The sequence below is a fragment of the Nematolebias whitei genome, chromosome 21 (assembly GCF_014905685.2).
Source record: "Nematolebias whitei isolate Nwh7 chromosome 21, NemWhi1, whole genome shotgun sequence".
NCBI lineage: Eukaryota > Metazoa > Chordata > Actinopteri > Cyprinodontiformes > Rivulidae > Nematolebias > Nematolebias whitei.
Window position 1 is genome coordinate 15,306,627 of NC_056518.1, and position 18,293 is coordinate 15,324,919.

Here is an 18,293-nt window from a genome sequence, read left to right on the forward strand (position 1 = left end):
GCAGATTAAATTGGCGTATTGGAGGTAATAGCGTCGCTTCAGTAATGGCTTTGTCAGGGAATCTAAATTTCCCACAGGCATCAGGATATTGGACAATGCGACACTTATTTCACCCAAGGAGGCAGATGGAACGTGTGGTTTTATTTGCTTTCATCATTCTAATATTCAGGGAAAACAAATGGCCATAAAGAGTCGTGAGGTACTGTATATTGGTTGAGGTTTAGAAAACAAGCGTTTCTGCGCCGTTATCATCTCACAATAAATATTTGCTGTGACCCAACATGCTAATGACTGATTCTTGTGAAATGCAGCAGTTGCAATCTTCTCTGTGGGGAGATAAAAGCCAATTATTAATCTCTGATTCATGGCATCCTCCGAGACTTTCCTTTCTAATCCCGTTGTTCGAGTTCTTCACACTTATTTACATCATGTATGCACTTTTATATGAAACATTATAAAGCACCTCTGCTACCTTCTTAAATAATTTATCTCTAGTTTGTCAGGAAGCCATCTGGGAAGCATTTTGGGTCTTTTTGGATCGAGTCCCAAGCCCGGAGGAGTACAGATTCTGGGTTGACACCTGTCAGCATGAGAACCTCTGCATGGACGACCTGGCCCAGAACTTCAGCAGCTCTCAGGAGCATCTGGACATGGTGGCCAGAGTGAGAGATGCAAACACGCAGCAGCTTTTTAAATTCACATCCACATGCTCGTGCTGTATGAGATTTGAAGACATGTATTGACATGTTGTTTTCTTTGCAGGTAGTGGCAGAGAAGGCTGAGGGTGATGGGTAGGTGCATGGTTGTGTTCGTTTGTAGCATTAGCCACATTTCTCATGAACCAGACAGGTATTGCTGAAACTCTCAGAAGTGATTATCGGATATGCATTTATTTATTAACCTTTGGAGTTAATCTCACTCAAGATGACTGCCACTGCTGAGCCACCTTAACGTAACTTTAAATACAAAAATGGCTAAAACGCATCCAATAGTGCAGATATTGATAACATTTGTTGTGATATCAGCCAAGAGTAATTCTTATCACGTTCCAATCTCACTGGTTGAAGAAAATCTGTGTTTACATTTTGCCATTAACTATTGGAGTCAACAGTGACTGTCTATTAGCAAAATATCTCGTGAAGCACTGGACAGAATTGAGTAAAACTCATAGAAAGTAATCCATGGCTGCGCAAACAGGCTGTAACTCGGTCAGTTTTACATATTTTAAAGTAAAACTGAGGTAGTAGAAGCTGAGAATTATCAACACATTCTTTATTGCATCTTGTGATTTCTTACAGTGAGACTGTAAATAATGTCAAATATGAGGTTTGACCACAACAAATGTACGACAGCTTCGTCCCTTCTCAGCAGATGGTTTTACTCTGAAACTTGGGCATGAAAGTGGGTGAAAATATGACTCCATTTAAATAAGACTAGGCCTATAAATAAATAATTAGTTAACTTGTGTTCTTATTTTCTTCTCAATAGGAAACAAATGTTTTTCCCAATGTGAATATAGAAGTTTTATTTTCATTCAACCTTTATTTATACAGATAAACCGCAATGAGCCTCAAGGACCCATTTACAAGATCTGTTTAAATAATAGATAAGAAAGATAATAAATAAAATAAAATGAATGTTACGCACGAGGGTTCTGACTTATTCAATCATACTAAATTGTCATCTTTCAAGTTTTTAAAATGCTCCAGCTGAACCGTTTTGCATCATTTCTACAGATTAGGCAACATTATTAACAGTGTCCTTCCATTTTCAGTTTTGTATCTGCCACTCAGAAGCCAGACAGTGAATGTAAGTCCTGTTTTAGTTTGGCCGGATGAACTAAATGATTTTATCAGGTCGTTGTTATACTTTTTACTGATTAGTTGTGGTTTTAACCCCAGGCGCCTGGACCCTGCCTGTGATTCTGCTTCCATCTGACGAGGTAAGCTAAGTTGCTAAATTTTTCCTTCCAAAATCATGATTAAAAGCCGCTGCAATGGATTTCTTGTTTGTCAGATCAAAGACCCAAACACGATAAAAGAAAACTACGAGGAGTACGTTGTCGAGTTCAGCATCACCATCGTTGACCCGACGTACAGCGAGCTGCTCAGCGACCCCGCGGCGCCGCAGTACAACCACATCACCGAAGAGCTCAAAGACAAAGTGAGACTCTACTCCTGCAGCACACGGGAGCGTTCCTTTACTCTGCAAACACCAATCCAGAGTTAGGTCATTCCTCTTAACGCTGCTGCTTTCCTCAAGATCTTTCATATGGAAAGGGAAGAGGACATTTACAGGTCTCTACAGGGACGCTCAGTTATGTCAAAGTTCTGGCTGGGTTCTGTCCATAATCTGCTCCTGATTGTCTTAGCTTTGAGTTCAGAGTCTTGATGCATTGTGGGAAATAAGCCTTGATGTTTAAAGCTCAGCTCTAGCAACCCTAACAGCCTTCTTTTATTGAAACACAACCCCACAGTGCTGCCACCACTGCTGCAGAAGGGAATGGAAATAACATACTTTTTCCCAGATTTGATATATAATTAAATAAAATTCTTACATGTCATTCATGTTCACTTTTTAATTTGAACTCTTTTCTTCCCTCCATAGATGATCCACGTCTTTGAAAAAGTCCCAGGGTTCAAAGAAATCCGTGTTCTGGGATTTCGGTGGGTTGAAAAGGTTTGAGCATGTTTGTTTTAGTCAAGGGCTGCACGGTGGCGCAGTTGGTTGAGCTGTTGCCCCTCAGTAAGAAGGTTGCTGGATCAAATCCTGGCCCAGGGCCTTTCTGAGTGGAGTTTGCATGTTCTCTCTGTGCATACATGGGTTTTCCCTGGGTACTTCAGTTTCCTCCCACATACCAAAAACATGCATGTTAGGCTGACTGGTAATTCTAAATTGTCTCTAGGTGTGAATGAGAGAGAGAATGGTTTTCTTGTTTGTCTCTATGTGTCCCTGTGATGGACTGGAGACCTGTCCAGGGTGTCCCTCGTCCCTCGCACAGTGACTGCTGGATATAACCAGTGACCCTCATGATCTGAAAAGGAAGAAGTGGGTAAAGATGATGGATGGATGGTTTTAGTCAAGCTTTCTGGTGACAACTCTGACAAAATAAAAAGCAAGAACCTCAAAAAAATAAAAAATAAATGCTGATCTTGTCCGTTTCCCTCATATGTCATTTAGAGCCATTATCTCTGAGACACTATGACTAAGACATGACATATCAAACTCTTTTTGGTGTGACGTTGAGTCAGTAATGAGGGTTTCTGACATGGTTTGTTGTGTTGGTCAGATCTGAGGACGTGTCTATGCGTTGTGCTGTGGTGTTTAACGGGGAAACCCAGCTCGGTGATGATCCTGAGGGTTTGGTGGAAGAGGCGGACTCAGAAACGAACCAGGATGCAAATGCTCCAAAACTCAAGCACATCATTGTGACGGCCTTAAAACAAGAGCCAACCCTCCTGATGGACATACAGACACTCAGCTTCGAGACTGGTGAGCAGAATCACAGTAAATGAGGGATGCTTGATATGATCGGCATGGTATCGGTATCAGCCAATATTAGCAATAAAGTTAAATATCAAACATCGGCCATTCCATCAAAATAACTCATCGATACGAAAGGTGCTGTTTTAGTACGGCAACCCAGTGACAAGGATGCCTGCAGCACCAGCATAACGCTATGACATTACGCGCGCCATTGAGATTTGTGACAATTTACAAATTTTCACTGTTCGAGTGTTGTCATTGTGTTAGAGAGAGTAGATGTCATGAATAAATTTGACATTAAACATAATCCAAGTTGAAGTGTTTCATCATTTTCAGCCTTTTTGGAATCTGCATTTGGTAGCAGGTCAAATTGACAAAGACCATGCAGAATAATGTAGTATTTTAATTCCACAGCAGAGAAAGCTGTGTAGTCTCTGTAAGTAGGTGTAGGTGAAAAAAACATTGGTATTGGTATCAGCTATCGGCCAAATACGTTTTAATATATTGGCAAATCAAATATCAGCCAAAAATCCAATATCGTACATCCCTACAATAAACCAAATATATCTGCAGGTTGATGATAAAATGGCAACATTTAACCCATTTTTCTTTGCAGTAACTACAGTTTATCCAGTGGCAAAGCTTGAAATGAACCCCATTGAGGAGGCCGCAGCAGAGAATGAACCGGACGATGTCAGCACTCCCACCCAACGTTTATTCCCCACCGTGGCGGTGATCAAAAACTGGCTTGAAGCTCCATTTACTGCCAAACCAGAAACGCACACCTTTGTGCCTTTAAACCCCAACATCCTCACCGAGGCCGCACCTGCTGAGACTCCTTTAATGGCCGCTACAGAAGATGAGTCCACAAAAACAGCGGAAACCAAGACGGAAGAGGAGGCAGGGATGGAGGAGATTACTGAACACATCGGCGAAGGTGAGGCTGCGTCTAAGGAGCAGCTGAGATGGGATATCAAGGAGAGCCAAGTTTAAAAATTTAAAGCTTTATTGATTAATCAAACATTAGACTGCGGTGTGGACTCCATTTAGAGGTATTGATGGATAGGAGGGGGGACGTTTGGAAATGAGAACCTGAACCACACTTCGGTTCCTGTAGCTCAATTGTGTTAATGGTGGGGCGGTGGTTGGAGGAGGAGCTGCAGACCTGAGCTGCAGGAAGAACGCCAATTCAAAAAAAGGAAGTCCTGAATTAGGCACAAAAACAACAAATACTGAGAAGCTTGAATACTTCAAAGACTGCATGGGTCTTAGGAAGTGGTGTCATTTAAAATTATATTGTAAATGATTATAACTGATCGATTTCAATAACGATTCCCCATCCTTTTTATTGTTGGCCCATGCTCTGAGTGCAACTTGATTTACACTGCAGCAAGTGTCCCATGAAAGTCAGTCTATATTAACTATGAAGAATCAGGTCTAGTTACAGCGTGCAGAAGGAAAACTCATCTTGCTCAGGAGATAGAAGTGGAAGCACAATTAGACGTGGTCTCATCTTGCACACCTGATGCGTTCAGATTTATTACAAAACCCATGCTGGGCTGACTAACTTTAGCTCAAGTGCTGCCACTGGAGGCTGCGGGGGGGGGGGTGGTTGGCAAATGTATGTCAAATACCTTACAGCCCATCTGCAAAGTTTTTATATGTAGTTACAAATGCAAGAAATGTTTAGTTGGAAAATGCTGTGTGCTTCACAGAACATGCACCAAGTTTGATTAGCTTTATACAAAACGTATGAAATGTGATGGTTTTAAATACTGTGCAATAAAACAAACACATTAATTTGACACTTTTTGTAAGAGCCATACCAATTATGGTAAATATTGTCAAGAAAAACAATTTTACCGATGGACACAAATGCATAGGTATTTCAGACTGAGTCATATTTACATTTAAATTTGTAACCCTAACAAAGTCCCTAAGGTGCAATAAACCACACATATGTCCGTTTTTTTATTATTATCATTTCTATCACAGCTAATAAAAACATTAAATATGCACCAGTCTTGTTGTTGTTGCACAAACACACCAGATGATGCCATATTTTAAAACGTTGTAGCATAAGGTTTTCGGGTACCACCTCAAGGATAAAGTATTTCATATTAAACATATCCACACCGCTCTAAACAATATTGCATTCCCAGAAAATATTAGCAGTTTGTAGCGTCTTTGAAAGCAATAAATTGTTGCATTTTTTGAGATTGGATGCTGTTTCTCTGCTTCAAAGTTAAACCAGTTACATCTAGACTCTATAGTCTCACACTTACACTTCTTATTTTATTTGGACTTTTTATTATAGTACTTTCTTGTGCTGTAGCTGCATATTTGAAATTAAACAAAACTGCACTTATATTCACAAGCAAACCACAGCATAAGTCATGATCTAATTTTCATTTTAACAAAAAAAAAAAACTGGTTTTAACACAAAAACTGTTCTTCACATGGGTATGACAAACCAAAACATCCTGACTTTTCCAGTGGGTCCTTCCTCCTATGGACTAACATTCTAATTTTCAAAGATAGTTGAAGGTGTATAGATAGGAGGTCAGAACCACTTCTGTGGTTTTGTGTGTTTTATACAGGCCCTCACGACATTTTACACAAACCTACTTAATGGAAAACCATGTACAACTTTTCCCTGGTCTTGATACATCCAGAGACTACAAGCTTACATTGCAGACCTGCGTGAGCATAACTAAACCTCTGTACCTTTTTCCTTCTTCCAAATATAATTTTATTATGTTCTTTTTTGCTTTCCAAGAGCCTGAAATGGCAAATGCAGACAGTGACGACCATCCAGAAGATCTCAGTGTTGTAACACCAGGCTCCCACTCTGATGAAGTGGCCACTGATGTAACCACTGAAGATAACTTCAACCCCTTGGAATCTACATCTCCCACAGTCACGGACACCACAGTTTCCACTCCTTCACCTGCTGGAGACCCGATTCAGGGCTGTGAACCGGAAGCAGGCATGGAGCCTCTACCATCCCCTTTGGACATAGATGAACTCTCTGAAGATGGATATGATCTGAGTGGAGGGTTTAGTGGAAGGACCCCTCTCACAGCACTGGAAGCCATATCAAGTCAGAGCGAGACAGAGGCGAAGGTAACAGAGTCACTGGAGGAGGAGAGTGGTAGCGGATTTGCCTCGGAGTCTGATGAACGCCCGTACGAATCCACAGCCACACCTTCCATGAGACAAGCCAGCACACCGATGATGGCAGCAGTGGACAGGAGCAAAGAGTTGGTGGTTTTCTTTAGCTTGAGGGTCACTAACATGATGTTTTCTGATGACCTGTTCAACAAGAGCTCACCTGAGTATAAGTCACTGGAGAATACCTTTCTTGAGCTGGTAGGTACACAAGCGTTCGTCTTGGATATTATTATTCTCCACGCTTTAGTCTCATACTTCCTGTTGTAACCTAAAAATTGTCATAAGACAATATTTTGGGTGAAATAGCCACCTGACACATATAGAGAAAATGAAAACCTATAGGTTTGAATTTATTCTTCATTGTGCAGCCTTATCTTCACAGTGTATTTTTCCAACAATATATTTCGTGTTTTTTATAAAAGTTTGATTTAATCAGGGTTAACTCTGCAGTATATTTAGACTTCTTATATCAAAAGAGCACCACGTCAATAGTGTAGAGGAAGCTCTGGTGAAATTGTTCTGTTTTACGTAGACACAGCATTCTGGGTCCAGAAACTCACCAAACCCTGGAGCCTCCAGGAAATCTGGGCCTAGGAGACAGACGACTTTAGCCTCCATACCGGTATCTTCTGTTTATTTTTATTGTTTTTTCCATATTGGAACTTCTTCACCACGCCTCAGAGAGAGCACGACCCTGCTGTCTATTCACTAACATTTTCCAAATGCAGTATTTAAAACTCTGAAAGCTCCCAGACATTTCTAACATTTTAACATTTCTCAGCTTTGCTTTCACTCCTACATTATGCTGTGAACTGTTCTGCCACAGAGACTGATGCCTGATGGTTGTCTTTCTAAATCGGATGAGCTTAAAAACAATTGTCTGTTATGTTGCCTTAATGTTTTGCAGTAAACTGTGACAAATCTATTCAACTAACGTGCAGCGTATATAGCCTCGATTTGTGCTGCTTATGTGTAATTTAGTATGGTAGCCCTGAGGTGTACATTAACATTTGAAAAAACAGAATTGCATTTGAAAAAACAGAATTAGATTTCAAAAAATGGAATTACATTAAGCCAAAGCAGAAGCGGCTGGAATCACATTTGAAAAAAACGGAATCACATTAGCAAAATCAAAACCACATTAGCAAAATCAAAATAACATTAGAAAAAAAACAGAATCACATTTGAAAAAACGGAATCACATTTGAAAAATCAAAATCACATTAGAAAAAACCGAATTGCATTTGAAAAAAGAAATCACATTTGAAAAAACGGAATCACATTAGAAAAAACGGACTCATTCAAAAATTATATAATTTCCATTTTTTTCTAACGTAATTCCGTTTTTTTTCTCCCAAATGTGATTCCGGCCACTTCCACTTTGGCCACTTCCGCTTTGGGTTAATGTAATTCCGTTTTTTCAAATGTTGTTCATCTACACCTCAGGGCCCACTGTAAATGTAGTACATTTTTGGTAAATATTTCAGGGGACAAGACTTTAGTATGTGTTTTTGTTAAATCGCTATGCATTTGTGTGGTTTGTTTGAACTTATGACCAAAATCAGCTTTTGTTTCTAAGACAGGAAAGCAGGTTTTAGGGTAAACAGCTGAAATCCTTTTATATAACTAAAAGTCTGTAACATTCAAACCTTTGACCAACTGGTTCTCACACCGAGTGTCCCTGTCAGGTCTAAGATCTCCCTTTACTTTAGGAGTTTAATGGATTTTCAAACCTAATGCCTGTAGTGACAGACAGCTTTTAGAAGAGAAACTCATGATTCAGGGCTAAAGCTGCAGCTTAAGACAGAAAGTGAAAGAGAAGGACAAACACTGGTCAATGGTAATGTGTTTTTATCCTTGTCACAAGCATGCACCATAACAAGATTGTGTAACTACTTTAAATGCTAGGAGGTCAAGACAAAAATCATGCACCCAAAGATTTAACTTGCAAACAGCTTAAGAAAATGAGATTTTACTTTCTTGCTTGTTTGGTTAGCTGGTTAGCAAAGCAGAAGCTGGCCTGATCCAGCTCATTGATACCCTTCAGTATTTATCTGACGCCTCCTGTGACTCTGCTGTCTTCATTTTCCTTTGCAGACAGTATCTTCTCAGGATGTGATCGTTTTTGTCATCGCTGCAAAACACACACATCAACCCTGTGTGTGTATGTGCTCAATGGGCTACATGACACTGGCACTTTTATTCAAAGCGACTTCCAAGTGAAGAGCAGTGCAGAGGAGTATAGAGTGGTTATTGCAGTAAATGAGCTGGCAAGAGGCTTTTAGTAGAGATGAGTTTGAATATCATTTGAAAGAGACGATAATGACTGAGCAACATCGAGCTCGACTCGGCTTCTGCAAATGCCGAATACGCCAGTGAGGGATTTTTCTCTCAATCTTATCAGCCCTTTGCTGTGTTTGAACATAGGATGCCAGCTTGTCACGCTTAAAAGTGCATCTTTGGTGCACAAAAATTTAGTTCTGTGGATCTACCCTAGATGAAAACCAAAATGAACAAAGTTGTATCATAAAGAAAGGAGGCTTTAATGTTCAGTTGAGAGACTTATGAGTTATGAAGTCATATTTTATGTTTGGTTTTGATTAAATTTCTTGACTCTTTAATTTTGGCTAAAATTAGCTAAGTAAAGTAGCTGACATCATGGGGACCTGCATTTAAATTTTTGACTGCCTCATCATTAGGACTGCTTACTTGATGTCCCGCTTGAAACTGTTGAATATCAGTTTCTTGCTTAGGTTTGGGTGTAGTTTCAATGTGTTTGAAACTTTTTTCTTGGGTCATTTTCACCCAGATGGGTGCTAGTCCCACTGCAGTTCTCCATCTCATTAGAAAGCTGAGTTTGAGACCAGTCTGTAACTTTTTTCCTTATTTTAGATTTTTTTATAATGATTTTTCACTGATATTGCTGATAAATGTAGTACACTGGGTTTTTCAGCAAACATTCATTGAAACAGATCTGGGTTACCAACATCAATGTCACTTTAACTGCATGTTGGAAAACTAACGGGATTTACTCGTTATTGAGCTCAATGACCAGAAAATCTCTTTAGTACGACAGAGATTTTACAGCTACACTAAGAAAAAAAATTACATTATGAGAAAAATAAAATTATGAGAAAAAAGTCATAATATTACAAGAATAAACTGGGTTGGCTAGCACCTGCTGTGGACCATAGACATATACGTATATTGAGATGCCTCATTGAGCGCTGCATCGTACGTCCACGTCGCCGCCATTTTGAACGTGGCAAAAGTGAAGCAATAGATAGAAGATGCCTCATTCATTCACAGTGACAACACGGAAAACACTGAACAAGACTGTTCTTTTCCAAGATTTATAACTTGCACACATACAGACTGCATATACATTCTTCTATCTATCTATCTATCTATCTATCTATCTATCTATCTATCTATCTATCTATCTATCTATCTATCTATCTATCTATCTATCCATCTATCCATCTATCCATCTATCCATCTATCCATCCATCCATCCATCCATCCATCCATCCATCCATCCATCTATCTATCTATCTATCTATCTATCTATCTATCTATCTATCTATCTATCATAGATCTATCTATCTATCTATCTATCTATCTATCTATCTATCTATCTATCTATCTATCTATCTATCTATCTATCTATCTATCTATCTATCTGTCTATCTATCTATCTGTCTAATACTCCACACCCCTTGTTAAGATGTATTGGTGAATGTATGTTCCTGTGATTAATTAAAAAAATGGTTCAAAATCAGTTAAATGCGAATGTTAATTCTCTTTATTCTGAAAATCCACATCACATTTCAGGATATGGTTATTATAGACACAGATTAAATGTGAAATATTAATATTTCTATATTTGTCACCTCAGTAATATTGTTACACATGCTAGTTGTTGTAAACACTCAAAAGAATACGTATGATGGTTTAGTGCTTACCTATAACCTAAATTGAAAGTTGAAAAGTGAAAATATTTAAGGAGTAAACATTTTAATAATTCCGTTAAAAAGTTACAAATGTTGTCTTTGGTGCCTGTTTGTTTTCCAATTATATTAGTGTGTGTAATTGACAGGTATCCACTTAAAACACTTTGTAGAACGATGCTTTGTGAACTTCTGTCCATTTCCTTGTATTAGTTGACCAGTTGATCTGACACATTCAATATGGCGGATGCTCCAACGTACTGTAGCAGTGGGCCAGCCCATTCAATGAGGTGTTTACGTACAGTATATATTGTATTGTTATAAGTCATAAATATATATGTGTGTGTGTGAGTGTTTCTTTATATAAGTCTGGATTTTTTCACATATTTATAATTCAATTTTTGGCTGAGATATGACCATTTTCATTCATTTTGACATTGAAAATATTGAACACTACCATTTTCAGCAGCTAGATGACACTCGAGTACAATGGCATGCTGTTGCATCATGCAACAGGTAAAAGTGGCTATTAATGACACAATCAGCTTGCTATAGATGCCACCTTCGTCTGCCTGCAGCAGCCGTCAAATCAGCTTCATTTTGCTGCGCCGCCCGGGCGTAATGCAGCTCATTTGATCACTGAAGTGCATTTATTAAGTAAAAGTTCAACTGAGACAAACCTTTACTATAAAGTCGAGCAAACAAATAATACTTTTAGGTGGTTACATTGTTAAATTTCGAAGAAATGCACAGCGAGTCGCCCTTTGCGTGTTCGTGTTTTTGCGTATCGGCTTTTGAAAATACAGCTGATGTGATCGTCAAAGTGTATTTATTAAGCAAAATTTAGACTAAGACACACCTTTACTATAAAGTCGAGCTAACAAATTGTTTTTAAGTGTTAATCTTATAAAATTCCTGTTAAAGTCCTCTCGTGCACACATCCGCGGCCGCCATTTGGCAACCAATTGATTTTTGGCAAAACACATTTCCAGGTTGTCAGCGGTGACACGTAACAAACCCAACACTTCAGCGGTGATGTATAATAGATGCGACACATACGGCGAAGCAACATATTTATGAATTTTTCCACTTTATTAGACATATTTGGACTGATGCGGCTTATAGGGTGGAGCGACGTTTACGGTGGAAAATACGGTATGTCTATGCTGTGGACGGCCTCCAATGCGAGTCACTGTGTTTATGAAGTTGTCCACGATCACTTTTGGGTCACTGTTTGTGAAATATGCCTCTATCCACATTATGTCACGACTAAATCCATCAATGCAACAATGCTATACAGCTTCAGTTCATCATTCATCATTTTACCGCAGTTGTAAGACTGCGTTTTTGTTCGTAATGTTTTTTTTCTTAGCGTGGCCCTGAAGCTCCATCGTACCGTCGTAGCTGACTTTCCCCACCATATTTCTATTGTTGTGACAGGCTAACATGAATCTGTTGAAGCACAGCAAGAAAGCAAATAAGCATTTTCTTTCCAATTACAACAATTATAACTACTCCTTTAGCGTTTGTCATTTACACCAAATAGTTTGATTCTCGTCAGCTTCTCTGCTAGCTCAAGTTGCTTTGTTCCATAAAGTGACCAGTATGACGTGTAGCGCTGCAAGTTTGTGTATAAAAAAATAATAAAAAATGTTGTATGCAGTTTGGGGCCCTTAGCAACATCTGTTGCCACATTACAACTTTTGCACGCCTTAAAAAACCCTGCAGATAGAACAAATAAATGAACGGATTAAATGTAGCATAAAATTGGTAAATATGTTTGGAACGTCCTTCAGCTTTCTGTATTTTGTTGCTAAAACTGTGTTGGTTTGTGCAAGTTAAAGTGCTTGAATCACCGCAGCTTTGTCAACCTTAGTCATTGGTGTGTGACTTGAGGTAAGAAGCTTTGAGTAATTCTAGGCAGCTACCGCTCCGCACACATCAGGCTAATAATGGTTTCAATCTTCTTACTGTGAAGTCAGACAAGTTTATGTGCAAATCTGCACGCATGTTGCAGTTCTCACTGCTTTACTAATGTTTTCTACGCCTGAATGTATAAAGGGAAACGGAATAAAAATGGGGCAGCACGGTGGCGCAACTGGTAGAGCTGCTGCCTCTCAGTGAGCAGGTCCTTGGTTCAAACCCCGGTCCAGGGGCCTTTCTGGGTGGAGTTTGCATGTTCTCTCCGTGCATCCGTGGGTTTTCTCCGGGTACTCCGGTTTCCTCCCACAGTCCAAAAACATGCATGTTAGGCTGATTGGTAACTCTAAATTGTCCCTAGGTGTGAGTGAGAGAGTGAATGGTTGTTTGTCTCGTTTGTTTCTATGTGGCCCTGTGATGGACTTGCGACCTGTCCAGGGTGTACCCCGCCCCTCGCACAGTGATTGCTGGACATGGGCACCAGTGACCCCCGTGACCCAAAATGGAATAAACGGGTAAAGATAATGGATGGATGGATGGATGGATGGAATAAAAATGATCAACATCTTTGTGGTTTTGGAACGTGCTTTGTTCCTCAAATACCTTCTAAAAAGTTCATTTGTTTGCTCTTAAAGGAGCAAACACAGTTTTTTTGTTTCTCCAGCCCTCATTGCGGTGAGGAAAATCTAAACTTTAAAGAGCGTGCATCAAGGAGAGAAGCGTCACTTGACATCCTTTTGTTTTTCTGTCAAAGTTTGCAACCAGGTCGATGGTGGGTTTTTATGTTCAGCTTTGCTCACAAGTGTTTTGCGTTCGGCGTTACGTAAAGTCCTCGTCCTGGAAATGAGCACATGAATTGATGCAAACTGGATTATGTGGGTGCTGCAAGGCCAAGAGGAAGAGATGCTGAAGGTTAACCTGGTTTTGTTAGTGTTCTGGGTTGAAAATGAATGGAAGACGTGCATTGTTTTGGTATTTTTTTTATTAAATCCTCACTTTCATGTCATAATGTGCATCTCACGTTATGAACTGAACATATTCTGAATTTGTACAGCTTAAAAAAACAATGTCTGCATAGCATCAGGTACTGCATAAAGGAATACATACAGAGAAGCATAAAAACACACACAAAAAAAAAAAAACTCGTTGCTAAAAAATACTCCATCTCCAATTTTTTGTGGTTGCCCAAACCATGGCTTGTGCTTGTTAACTGATCCGTTTAGCTCCCCGGCAAAACTAAAGTGATCAGAGGGTTGAACTGGTAAGTATTTAGCATCTATAGTAGTCCTTTTTAAACCATTTAGTGCTATCACATATCTTCCTTTAAATGGGCCCAGTTATTTCTGCTGAACTCATCCAGTCTATAGTTTATAAATCAATGGAAACAGCACAGACAGTCTCGAGAAAATGTTCAATAACTTTTGCACATTAGGCAGCCCATTTAAACGGACATAGTGAAATGATTTGCTGGCTGTTGGAGCCCATTTGTGAAAGTGTATATATAAATATGTATAACTATGTGTATTATTCACCCATTATGACGTGCAGTGCTCCCGTGTTTTGCCTCACTTACTCCTGTACCTACTGGTTTGTGAAGCAACCAATAAAACTGGACATGGAGTTTGGAATGAGTTTATTTGCTACAGTAAATCAGAAAAACGGTTTTATGGCAACAAAATGCTTCTTGTGATTTTTTTTCAGTGACTTCAACAAGGGGATATTTGACTTGTTTTTATCGTTGAAACAAGAAGAACCAGTAGATACATGTGTAACTTTGTGTGTGAAGCTCTGGCTGTGTTTGTGCCTTGCTGTCTGTGGAATATGGTGGTGTCTTGTGGACAACAGAGAAATACGGCGTCTTTTGTTTCACCGAGCCGAATTGGATGCGATTTGTCGTTTGACTGCTTGGAGGTGCTCACGTGAAACAGTGCGTGCAGTTATGCTGCAGGTTGTTCTAGAAATTGAACAATGTAAGTAGCTTTTCTATGAGATGCTACCAGTTATGTGGAACAGTCCCTCTCTGATGGGACTGTCAGAGATAGGTGAGATAACCCGATCAGAGCAGAGCTCCTTAAGGCCTCTTATCTCCCTCACTACAGTCAGACCTGCTAAGGTATCGTAATCTCGCCCTCTCACCGCCTTCTGCTTTGACGTTCGCCTCTCGTGCCGTTAGCTCTGAATGGTTAACTCGTGAATGCTTTGGGTTGTTATTTAATGCATTTATAAAGTAACGTCACGTCAACATCAAATCCGGTTTACCCCACCAGAAGCATTTAAGTTACAGGTAATGAATAATAACTATATTAGATGGAGCAAAGTGTATATTGGTTTCCCTGCAGCCCAACGTAAGACTTAGGCTTCTTAGGAGTTGCCAAATTTCATGCATGACTTGCACGGATGGGATAAAAAGTAATTACATCCTCTTTTAACTTCAGGGTTTCACATTTAAGGATGTAATTAAAAAATAATCTGGCCCAGACCATGTTTTATAAGATGAAAACTGAGTCCTATTGAAGCAGTACATAAAAACTATTGTAAGTGTATGCGTGTCAATAACACACACGCAGAGGCAAACACGTTATCTCCCGTTTTGCCTTCGGTGGCGGGCGATATGTGGAAAAATAAATGTGGGAAATTGATTTTGTAGCTTGCTCTGATCGTTTCTTTAATCTACTGCTGCTTAAAATGACTCCTAGCAACTGAGTGATGGTCCGAGCGCCGTTTTCCACCTGCTGCCTCTGCACTTTGCCTGGTTTTTATTGCCTGATTGCTGCTAAAGGCAAGAGGCGATAATGTTTTGCTGGTGTCTCTGCATGTGTGTGTGTGAATATCTCATGCACCACTGGACGATGACTTGAACTCAGAAAGTAATCATTGGGTCTACATCTTCAACTGATGAGGGGTCAACCCAATTCCAGATGGATGACCTTAAAAACATAAAAATGACTCCAACTCAGTCAGTTTTACAGATATTGAGCTGAAATTTGGCGAGTCATCATCAACACATCCTTGGATGGGGTGTCGTTTGTAAAGTTACACAGTCAAAAATTAACAGCAATATTTTGGTTTATTTAGTCTTTAATAAGAGAAAAAAGTTTTATTTCAAAGTCACATTTTCACCAAATTATTCATACATTTGTAAATGTGATAGTTCCAAACTAAATATTTAATTTACAAGCTAAACATTTAGTTTACAAACTAAATATTAACTTGCAAGATAAATATTTAGTTAGCAAGCTAAATATTTAGCTCCACACTAAATATTTAGTTTACCAACTAAATGTTTATGTCCAAGATAAATGTTTAATTTACAAAATAAAAATTTAAATTGCAAGTTAAATATTTAATTAGTAAACTAGATATTTATGTGTAAATTAACTATTTAGTAATCAAACTAAATAATTATTTTCAAAACTATTCCAAACTAATTTTTTTATTTTCTAAGCTAAACATTTAATTCTTAAACTAAATATTTAATTTACTAACTAAATATTTAGTTCGGACCTAAATATTTAACTTCCAAGTTAAATATTTAGCTCAAACTTAAATAGTTAGCTAATATGCAAATTCCTTGCCAAAAAGCAGAAACAGACTATCAAAATAAAAGCCAAACCTCTCTATATACACCTCTTGCCAAATCGTCAATAAACACCAGAAGTAGAAGAAGATTTTTAGAAATTTTAGTATTTTAGATAAAAAGTGGCACATAACGAGAAAACTGAAGTGATTCAGTTTGGCCAGTTGCAACTTTTCTTTTTTTTCTTCTACTGGTGTTTTTTGGCAGTTTGGCAAGAGGTGTATATTTAAAGGTTCAGCTTTTATTTAGATAGTCCACTTCCGGTTTTCGGCAAGGAGTTTGCATATTAGCTAAGTATTTAGATTTGAGCTAAATATCTAACGTGCAAGTTACATATTTAGCTGGCAAGCTAAATATTTAGCTAGCAAGATATATATTTAGGTCCAAACTAAACATTTAGTTAGCAAATTAAAGATTTATGTTGGAAATTAAATGTTTAGTTTAGAAAATAAATATTTAGGTTTGTCCTATATATTTAGTTAGCTAATTAAATATTTAGTTTAGTAAGTAAATGTTTAGCTTAGAAATTAAATGGTTAGTTTGTAAATTAAACATTTAGCTTGGACATAAACATTTAGTTTTTAAACTAAATATTTAGCTCCACTATTTAGTGGAGCTAAATATTTAGCTTGCTAACTAAATATTCATCTTCCAAGTTAAGTATTTAACTTGTAAACTAAATATTTAGCTTGTAAATTAAATATTTAGTTTGGAACTTTGATATTTACAAATGTATGAATAGCGTGGTGAAAATATGATTTTGAAAAACAACCCTATTTTTTTCTTATGAAAGGCTAAATGAATCAAAATATTTCTATTAATTTTTGACTGTCTCTTTACAAAAGGCACCCCATATACTTGAAGCTGTAATAAATTGCCTTTAATTGTTAAAGAATAATACAGAGTTAAAAACCTTAGTATGTTGTTCATCTGAGCTTTTATTTGTTTAATTGGGAACTAGATGATTAAAAATAAACATAGGCGTATCTATCTTACATAAAGCATACACAGTCGAGCTTTTACCAAAATTTTGTAGTAGGTTTTATTTTGGAATTAAGATTTTATTTTGCATTTTATTACATGGCTCCCATAGAAGTGGCAAGATGTCACGCTTGCTCCCAAATTTAATTATAAACTGTTCATAGCGTCACTTGTTTATGTGATCTAAATAATACAAATCAGCAGTGAAATGACATCTGCTCTGTCATTAATGAAGCTAAAAATGTTGGGATGATAGTTTTTGTTTGTTTATTCCCACCCAGGTCGACTCACATCCTGACACCTAACACTGACACAAATCTAGTTTTTTTCATCAACTCATGGATCATCGAACACTAATAAATACTAAACTCCACTCTCCTGCTGTAAACAGATTTCTAAGTACCCTAAGGTTTAGGAAAGTGACATTCTGCTTTTCCTCTCTTTCCATGCAGCTCTTGCCATATTTACAGTCAAATCTGACTGGATTCAAGCAGCTGGAGATTCTTAACTTCAGGAATGGGAGTGTTGTGGTGAACAGCAGGATGAAACTGGACAAACCCGTTCCTTATAATGTCACAGAAGCTGTGCACTGTGTCCTGGAGGATTTCTGCAATGCAGCAGCTGCACGCCTCGACATCGAGATTGACAGTCGGTCTTTGGAGGTCGAGCCAGGTGAGGTGTCCCTGCTAATGCTGCTTTGTCCTACTTTTAAACTGACACTTTATTTAAAACGAACACCTCAGAAATCAGCCCTCTGAACTCTCCTGGTCCTCTACTGTAAAGACATGTTTAACTAGAGAAACTGTATTTTCTGATAAAGTGCTGTTTAATGCTAACACACTGCTAAAGTTTACTAAAGAAGAAGTTAAAGTTGAGTTGTTAAAGCTAAAATCTAAAAGGAGCACACACACACACACATATATATGTGTATATATATATATATATATATATATATATATATATATATATATATATATTTGTTTGTTTTGTTGCCAAAACCTACAAGCTAATTTAAAGTATCAAAAGATAATCTAATAGCTAGAAGTAGTAAAAGGATAGTTAAAAGTTAAAACTAGCAAAACAGTAAATACTGTATAGGTCGTATAAGTCAAATATAGCAAAAGGATATTCAGTCAGGTCATCTGGATGGTTTATTTTGTTGCTGAGATGTTTCATTCTTCATCCGAAGGACTTCTTCAGTCCGA

General features: G+C 38.1%; 1 protein-coding gene across 1 annotated transcript in view; it reads left to right on the forward strand.

The window, feature by feature from the left end:
• Nucleotides 1-17,846, forward strand: part of impg1b (interphotoreceptor matrix proteoglycan 1b) — a 34,344-nt gene extending 16,498 nt beyond the window's left edge. The window contains exons 4-14 of the mRNA XM_037695338.1: nt 496-662; nt 763-791; nt 1,775-1,809; nt 1,902-1,942; nt 2,017-2,163; nt 2,608-2,666; nt 3,290-3,492; nt 4,103-4,423; nt 6,266-6,858; nt 7,193-7,282; nt 17,541-17,846. Of these exons, the coding sequence (XP_037551266.1) occupies nt 496-662; nt 763-791; nt 1,775-1,809; nt 1,902-1,942; nt 2,017-2,163; nt 2,608-2,666; nt 3,290-3,492; nt 4,103-4,423; nt 6,266-6,858; nt 7,193-7,282; nt 17,541-17,846 (1,991 nt within the window). The remainder of the gene's footprint in view (nt 1-495; nt 663-762; nt 792-1,774; nt 1,810-1,901; nt 1,943-2,016; nt 2,164-2,607; nt 2,667-3,289; nt 3,493-4,102; nt 4,424-6,265; nt 6,859-7,192; nt 7,283-17,540) is intronic.
• Nucleotides 17,847-18,293: the final 447 nt, after the last annotated feature.